Source organism: Tauraco erythrolophus, chromosome Z, assembly GCF_009769465.1.
Source record: "Tauraco erythrolophus isolate bTauEry1 chromosome Z, bTauEry1.pri, whole genome shotgun sequence".
NCBI classification, from domain to species: domain Eukaryota; kingdom Metazoa; phylum Chordata; class Aves; order Musophagiformes; family Musophagidae; genus Tauraco; species Tauraco erythrolophus.
The window spans coordinates 87798737-87807390 of record NC_141496.1 but is presented as its reverse complement, the minus strand read 5'-3'; the positions used below and the strand labels follow the sequence as shown (position 1 = coordinate 87807390).

At 41.1% G+C, this 8654-nt stretch overlaps 1 protein-coding gene across 6 annotated transcripts in view; it reads left to right on the top strand.

The window, feature by feature from the left end:
* The first annotated feature begins 837 nt into the window (after nt 1-837).
* Nucleotides 838-8654, top strand: part of CCDC171 (coiled-coil domain containing 171) — a 156089-nt gene continuing 148272 nt past the window's right edge. For all 6 annotated transcript variants that reach the window (XM_086629576.1, XM_086629582.1, XM_086629580.1 and 3 more), the window contains exons 1-3: nt 838-1011; nt 3667-3838; nt 7582-7720. In XM_086629576.1, coding sequence (XP_086485702.1) covers nt 3681-3838; nt 7582-7720 — 297 coding nt within the window. In that variant the 5' untranslated portion in view covers nt 838-1011; nt 3667-3680. The remainder of the gene's footprint in view (nt 1012-3666; nt 3839-7581; nt 7721-8654) is intronic.

Genomic DNA, 8654 nt, shown 5'->3' with positions numbered 1-8654 from the left:
CCCTCCCATCCGCTACAACCCTCCCCTCCCTTCCCCTCCCCACCCATCCGCTACAAACCCTCCCCTCCCCTCCGCTATACCCTCCCCTCCCCTGCCCACCCATCCAATACACCCTCCCCTCCCCGCTCCCCTCCCCCCCATCCCCTCCCCTCCCCACCTATGCGATACACCCTCCCCTCCCCACCCATCCCATCCCCTCCCCTCCCCTCCCCTCCGCTATACCCTCCCCTCCCCTCCCCTCCCCTCCCCTCCCTTCCCTTCCCCTCCCATCCGCTACACCCTCCCCTCCCCTCTCCTCCCCTCCCTTCCCCTCCCATCCGCTACACCCTCCCCTCCCCTCCCCGCCCCTCCCCTCCCCGCCCCTCCCCGCCCCGCCCCGCGCATGCGCCCCGCCCCGCCCGCGCCGAGCGGCGCCCTTCCTGGGCTTTCCGCGCGTGCCGCAGCCGGAAGTCGCCGTTGGGCAGGCGCCGCGCGCGGCGCGCGGGGGCGGGGCCGCGTCCCTGCCGCCGGGCCATAACGGCCGCGCGGCCCGCCGGCGGCGGCGAGTTTTCGGCGAGACGCGCTCGTCCTGCCGGGCGGCGGGGCGGGTGCCTCACGCACGGCTTGGGAGTCCCCGGCCGCGTCCGGCGCCTGCGGGGGCGCAGCCGGGGCGGCGAGGGGGCCGCCAGGCCCGTCTGCCCGGCACCAGCAGGCTGGCGGCGCTGGGTGGACGGGGCGCCCGGCCGTGGCGGCGGAGCTTCGCGCTCGTTCCTGGCTGGCGCCCGTGCTGCCGGAGCCTTGTCCGGAGCTGCCGCCGCGCCCGCCGGCGCTCTGCTTTCGGCCGCCGGTTCGCCGCGCTTGGCTTCGGCTTGCCGGGTCCATCGCCTGAGCCGCCGGTGCGGCGCGCGCCTGAGCGAGTGATGTCTTCGGTGTCGGCGTGAAGTGACGTGCTGCTTTGATTTTTAGCTGGCGTGAAAGTTTTGGTCTGCGTTAGTGACAATCTAGCGATTCTTTCAGCTGAAAACACTGCTGGTGAGTTTTTATAAAGTTCCGGTGCACCGGTGTTACGCCCGGCTTTGTAAGCGTTAAAGTAGTGCATCTTAAGGTCATGGTTAGATTTATTTTGGGTCGTCTCCATCAGAGACCGATTTGGGTTGGAAGAGACCTTCAGAGATCATCTGGTCCCACCCTTCTTCCCTGGTCAGGGACACCCTCCGCTACACCAGGTTGCCCAGAGCCTCATCCAACCTGGCCTTGAACACTTCCAGGGATTGGGCAGCCACAGCTTCTCTGGAAGACCTGTCCCAGTGTCTCACCACCCTCAGTAAAGAATTTCTTGCATATATCCTATCTAAATCACTGGCTTTGCAGAAGTTACTTAAGCATATTCAGAAGTTCGTGAGGAGAATGTGACACAAGTGTTGTAGGTGACACCTATCAAATATGTTATCTCCTTGAACGAACACTTATTATACTCTTCTGTTTAATTATGGGGCTCCTGCGAGCCGTTCCATGCTAACGGAATGCTTTTTTCATAAAGGAAGTAGCACACTTTTGGAGTGCATGCATTTGTGTGCTAATAACTTGGCTGTTGAAACATGTTCTAAAGAGAAAGGTTGAGTATTCAAAATCATAAGCATTCCCAGAAAACATTCTTCTGACTTTTTTTTTCCCCTGTATGTAACTTCAAGAAGTTTTAAAACTGCAGAATGGTGTAGATATGACAGTGTACATTTTGATTATGTTTTGAGACTTAAGATTTTTTTTTTCCACTGCAGCTCTTGGTTGTTGGGTAGAGTTAGTGGATTCTGTTCTTGAGGTGAAAAAGATTTCTGAGAATGTCTTTTAGTTGTACCTATTTTCTGTTGTTCGTTATGAGATTTTGGTGTAGGCTGCAATAAAGCTTAAAAGGGTGGTATGAAAAACTAGTTTCTCAGTGTTCAGAGCTACATGTTGGTGTATAGAGGTATAATTTCCCATTCCCTGGTATCACAATTTCTTTTTATCTGAGCAACTGATCTTTGTTGAGTACAGTGCTACAAATACTCTGTCAGGATTGTTCTTTCATGTGAAGTTGGGGTTTTTAATTTTCAAGTTACTAATAATTGAATGGCCTTTAACATGTGCCTAGCAAGTGTACCGCAGACTTGTCTATGCTTTGAAAATGATGTCTTCAACTATTTTCGCAGTTGAGATGGAAAGAAAGCTGTGTCGCTCTCGCTAGGAGTGTGAGTGACAGTTAATACAGAAGTTATGTGTTTTGAGGCTTGTGAACACATGTACCAAACTGAATTTTGATGAGCAGATCTTAAAAATCACAAATGGTACATCTAAATATTCTTTATTAAGAAGCTGAAGGAGACTGTTAAGCTTCATTGTACTTTTCTTCCCATATTATTCCCCTTGATTTTGAAGATACTTTGGAATAACTCCGTGTTTGAATGTAAAGCAGTATGGTAACCCGGGGCAACAGTTGTTATGCTTTTCTGTAAAAAAAAAAAGAAAAAAAAGGTTTGTTCTTTCTGTTAAAATTATAATTTGAAGCAGAAATGCATTTTTTTCTTCTCTATATGTCTGGTGCAGAGTATTAGCTACTGGAAGGAACAAAATTGGCTTATAGTTCATGTATTACACCAAGTACTTCTGTGTTCTGTCCGACATAAATAGATTGTGGCAAACATGTGGCTGCAAGCCAGAGATGGTAAAGATGGAGTCCAGGCTAGCGAGGCACTGGGACAGGTTGCCCAGAGAAGCTGTGGCTGCCCCATCCCTGGAAGTGTTCAAGGCCAGGTTGGATGAGGCTTTGAGCGACCTGGTGTAGTGGAGGGTGTCCCTGCCCATGGCAGGGGGGTTTGGAACTAGATGATCTTTGAGGTCCCTTCCAACCCAAACCATTCCGTGATTCTTGTTTTGGACTTTAGTATGGATGTTCATCTACTGTGGACTTCAAAAGCAAACCTTCATGGCTCGTTTTTATTGATTGTTGAACACAGCTGATTTTTCATTGTACCTTGCTTTAGTTAATGGAAAGAACTCATAAATGAGTTTGCAATTCAACTTGAATTAAATCTTGGAGTTTTTTTAAAGTCTGTGTTGTAAATATGTTGTCTGTATTGATTTCTTTTTTATCAATAATAGTGAATTAGTGAGTTTCTTCAAAAAGCAAGCGGAGCTCAATTTAGTATTCCTCTTATATGACCATAAATATTGCTGAGATCTGTAATACAGTAAAAATACATTCAATTAGAAAATTCCAGGTTTATGAAACCAAAGCCTTGCTATGTTAAAGACTGCTATTAGACAGCAAACCTTGGATATTGACCTACTTAAAAAATCATAGTGCATCCATTTACCTCCTTTAGAATTATTTTGAAGAAAAATGAAGTTTGTGATCCTCTTAGGAGAATGGAGAATGTAGGGAAACAATCTATGCAAACAAAGTTTTTTATTGACATCCTTCTGAAAACCTGGGGAGCAGATATTCTACAAAATACGTTATTATAATTTTTTGAAATCTGCAGTATTCAAGCTTAGAGGACTAACAGCACCACTCTCTGACTAAAACTGATGTCAAAGTACAGTTGGTGATAATTGTTCACATGACCTAGTAACACTGTTTGGTAACCAAGTTAACAAATGATTGTTTTATTATGTTGCCAAATAAACTAAACCATGTCTGTGTTACAGGTTTTAATGTTTTTATGGTATGGAAAAGAGTAATCTTTGAAGCTTGTCAAGTAAAAGTATATATGGTTGAAGACGACCTTCATTCTCCAGAGTTTATAGACTTAAAAAGCTGCATATTGGACGCCATGAGTTTGTCCTCTCCAGTCAGCTCCACTGTCACGGAAGCTAAATGGTGAGATCTACTTCTCTATTTTTAAGCCTAGTAGTATGGTTCATGTTTTTGTGGTTTGTTTTCTAGATCCCTGAAATTACGTGATTCAGGCTGAAGAAGGAACAGATACAGTGGGACACATGCAAGCTTTGCTGGGTCAATACAGCCACTAGATGAAAAGATTTACTTGAAGACATGTGTACTGGCCATCCGATGTGCAGGAGTTCCAACACAGACGTAGGAGACGAGAGTTAGAGACAGAGGGAATTCCTGCCTTCAGTTAGGAACGCTGACCTGGTGTTACAGAATGGTTTTCTGCGTTAGCTGAGGTGGTAGAGGTCAGCCTTAAGTCTTGCATACGGCTCTTGTGTTTTTGTGATCCAGCATGTGTTTGGTCGTTGGCACAGTTAAAGTCAGCTTTAATTCATTTGGTTTATCTTAGCTGTGAGAGCTGTTTGTCGCTATTTGAAGTCTGATTATACAAAACTGCCAATTATATATAGGAACAGCAAAATTCCATGGCTATGAACTTTGGTGAGGAGATCAGACTGCAGACGTCTTGTTCAGCAGGGCAAGTTTAGCAAGGTTCCACTGCTAGGTAATAAATGCAAGAAAATTTCTCTGTTAGAAAATCACTCTACGTTTTCTGCCAGCTGTGAAAGGAAAGCTGGTGAAAAACTGTTTTTCTGCAGTGTTCTGTGTTTGCTGTAACTGGCTGGCTTGTGAAGTGGGTGTGAATTTAAAGTTTTAGAGTTACAAAAAGTCATTCGCAATGTAGAACTCAAGCTATTTCACCTTCTTATGTGCTTTCTTGAAGAATCATAGAGCACTACTAAAAATGGTGTCTTAGATAAAAGCAGTATTTGATAAAATACGTATTTTAGTTCAAAACCAATGGTCAATGAACTATTAATATATGAAAATGGAAATAAAAGGCATTCTTTGAATTCCTGCTAGACTGCAAATCATGCATGCCGTGAAGCTTTCCAGGGATTTTGTGTGTTTGTTTTGTCTTTGATTTAAACTTCTTGAGAGTTTTATGCTTGTAGCACTTCTACTTGTACTATGAATACGGAAGGAAGGATCTCCTACAATAGGTAGTATGAAACTTACATGAAGTACTGCATGTGCTGGCAACCCTTTGATGATTAAAGAAAATGTCACAGAAATAAGAATTCTTAAGGCCAATCTCTATTTTCTTTGAAGGTATTTAAGTAGACAAAATAATAAAGTAGTTAACTTAGTAGAGTTCCTTCGGTTGTTTTTTTCTTTTTTAAATAGCTGATTCAATTTTATGCTATACTAAGAAGAAAAACAGGGGTTTCTGCTTTATATATTTAATTTTTCAGTAATGGCATTGTGAGTTTAGAAGCTGTGCAGAAAGTGCTATTTAAAAAAGTTGTTTAATGCTTTTTTTCCCAGTAGTAACCGTTGTGCTGTTGTGTCTTAATGCTCTTACGCGCATTTTTCATTTCTATAACGTCCCTCCTTGGCTGTTACTTGTGATGTTTTGTAACTTGTTTGTGGTTTGGTTTGTTTTTTTCACTGGTCCGATTAAACAGAACAGTTAATCACATAGTTGTGTTTTCCACTGAGTAAGTTTTGTTGTGTAGAGATCTCCAATGTGCTTTTTTTACCCCCTGGCTAATTAGTAGAAGAGTTGGAAGGAACAGTTCTCTTGAAAGTTGATTGCCATACAAACCTTTGTCATTCACTTAAAGATTTAAAGGTGTTTTTTATTTACTTTACAAAAAGTACTCATTTCTTTGCTTGCCTTCAGTGTGCTCTCCATGCAAGGAATATTAAATATCACCAGGTTTAAAGAAGCAAAATGACCTCCTCAAACTAACAGAACAGTTACCCTTTCCATAACCTTTGTTTCTTTGCCCTAGTCCTCCCCAGATTTCCATTTGGGTTCTGGTTTTCTTGCTAGCCTGTGCTTTGCAGACTTAGGTGCTGTCTGGCCTTTAGCTATCTTTAGCTGAGATTGATAGTTCTTGCATCATCTCTGGGTAAACTAACTTGCCTTTCTTTCATCTCTGTTTTCCGCAGCCACAAAATGAAAGTCTCTCAAACCTATTGTATGAGTCCACAATAAGCTTTTATGCAGTTTACAGATGCTTTTGCTGTTCAGATCCTTCTTACTTCCCGCTTGACCTACCACCGTGTCTTATTGCCGTAGCCAAGAGTTGCATAAAATAACGATACGTGATTTTCCTTACATTGTTGCTCGTTTTTTGCCTTTCTTGGTTCCTTTGTGTATGGCTCCCGTAGTAAACACTTAAAACTAATAATGTGCCTGTGGTTTTCTTGCAGTTGGTGCAGGCTTTAATGATCCTTATCTCCTACATTTATTAAATATATAAAGTGTGTTAAGTACATGGCACCCTGGAGAACAATTACTGATGACATACAATTATTCTCATCTCATAGATGAAGTCTTTCTTATTTTCAGATGGAAATAGACTTAGTATTTATTAAATTATAAAATACTTATGGTCTGCAGCTAAAAACCTGAAATTTCGTCCTTTGTTATTAGTAATGTCTTTAAAGGCAACACTTAATTGAAATTACTGTTCCACTTCTTGATGACATTTGTGTCTTTTTTTGGTAGTCAACTTACGTGAGAACGCATGCGTCATTAGGTAGAGTTCTCAGTAGTGAAGAATATTAACGGTGCCTTTTCACAAACCAAGGGGCAAAGTGGTCATTTTTTATTTAGAAAAAGCAAATCATTAAATTCTGATAGACTGCCATTTCTGTAATTCCTGTAAGACTTCATGTAGACAAAGGTGAGGTATTCTAATATTTTCAGTTCTGTATGAAATTATGCTAGGTTTGTGGTTAATTTGATATGTTTCTCATTACAATATATTTAATATTTAGTGGTCCTGACAACTTGTGCTTTTGTGTGGAGCAACTAATTGTTTCAGCCAGACTTACATACATAAAATAATGTGAAAACTGATTTTAACTCCTGAAATAATTTAAAAGTTGTCCAGTTTGAATTTACAGTGATTGCACATAAGATTGTTAAACTAGTTTATTTTAATTAAATATGTATTTTTGTACTCATTTTTCACTCTACATATAAAAGGTTGTTTTGATTATTTTATTATTGCTTGTGGTACTCAAGGGCTGATCCTGCTAACAGCCAAGTAGATTTTCTTTTAACTGAAATAGTAGCAGAAATGAAGATACTGGGCATTTTAGAGGATTAGAACTTTAATGTGTGTTGTGTTCGTGATTGATTGCTTGTGTGTAGTTTAAGTGCATATGTCTTTGAAGAAAAAAATGTGGAAAAGTGTTTTTTTGTACCACGTATGTGCATTTGTTTCATGACAGAGGTGGTTCTGAGATGGTAATCCATGTTAAAAAATGAGCCTTACTACAGGAGACAAACAAAAGCTTGCTAGTTATTTTAATGTAAGTGATTGGAATGATGTTTTTAAGCATCCTGAAAGTTTACTGATTCAATAATAAAGATAACAAAAAATTATTACAAGCATGTTATGCTTAAATCAACTTTGGGAAATCTGGAGTGCATCTCTTTTCTAAGATCCTGCTGCTACATCTCTCCTGTCTTGCACAATGAGTAATTCTGTGTAATCCTTTTTTCAAAGAACTATAGTATGCTGACAACTGCATGGCATAATTTTACTTAAGTGAATGTGTAGAACATTGGGCTTACAATCTGATCGTCGAAATAAGGGAGCATTAAAACTTGAATGCTCATATTTTTTGAAAACATTCATATTTTGCAGCTTACATAATGCCAAGTGTGAGTTACAGTTACTACAAAGTGGCAATGAAGCAGCATTGGACACTGCTGAAGATCTGAGAAGGAAACTCTGTCAAGCCAGGAAAGAAAAATTAGACTTAACCATTAAACACAATCAAGAAGTAAGGACTTTTTTGTTTGCTTTAATTTACTCTTGGAATAAATGTAATCTTGTTTCATTAAAATAATACTCTCTCATGATGCATCAGAAGCAGTCATTAGCCAAAAAATAAGGAAGGTGACGCAGTTCATAGGAGCTCTTAATGCCTCTGCTGGCATTGTTGATAGTTAAAGTTACACCAAGCAGAATACAAATTTCCTGCAGGGAAAGGAGTGGCTGCCACTACCAGTAGTTAGACAAAATTGCCAGGTGACACAGATAAATAAAAGCCACAGATGGAATCCAGCCTTGTAAAAAGATCTTATTTAGTTCTTACATATATTTTTTTTCACGATGTTAGAGTATCATTTTAATTCTGCAGAAATCATTTGCAACTCATAAACCTACTACAGTATTTTTCTATGTGTACACACCAAATCCAGCTAGGATATCCTTTAGTGGTCTCACAGTGTCTTAGCTTGGGCAAATTTGCAGTTTTCATTAACTACAACAATGTGTAATGTATGGGTGTGGTGATTTGTTCATCAATAACTTCGTGTTTGTTAATTGGAACTTCATTCGTATGGAAATAATCTACCCACAAGTTTTCCCCAATGCTGTTGTAGCAAACTAGTATTGAAATGAGGTAGTAGTAAGAAAATACTTAATTAATCTTTTCTTTAGTTTGAATATCAGCTTTCTCCATAGTACTCTTAGGGAAAGGTGGGCACTGAGTACAGCAGTAGTTGTGTCCAGCTTCAGATGTGTTACTACTAGGAACAAACACTTCCTGCCCTTGCTAATGCCAATGCCAGTCTGACAGCTGATGTCCTGGTTTAAACTGTGCTGATGCAGAAGAATTGTTACTACTGTGGGTAACAATTCTGCTCTCAGTTTGCTAGAGGCAGTTGAGGTGTGTGCTCATTCATCTGTTTTGGGCTGAATCCAGCCAATAA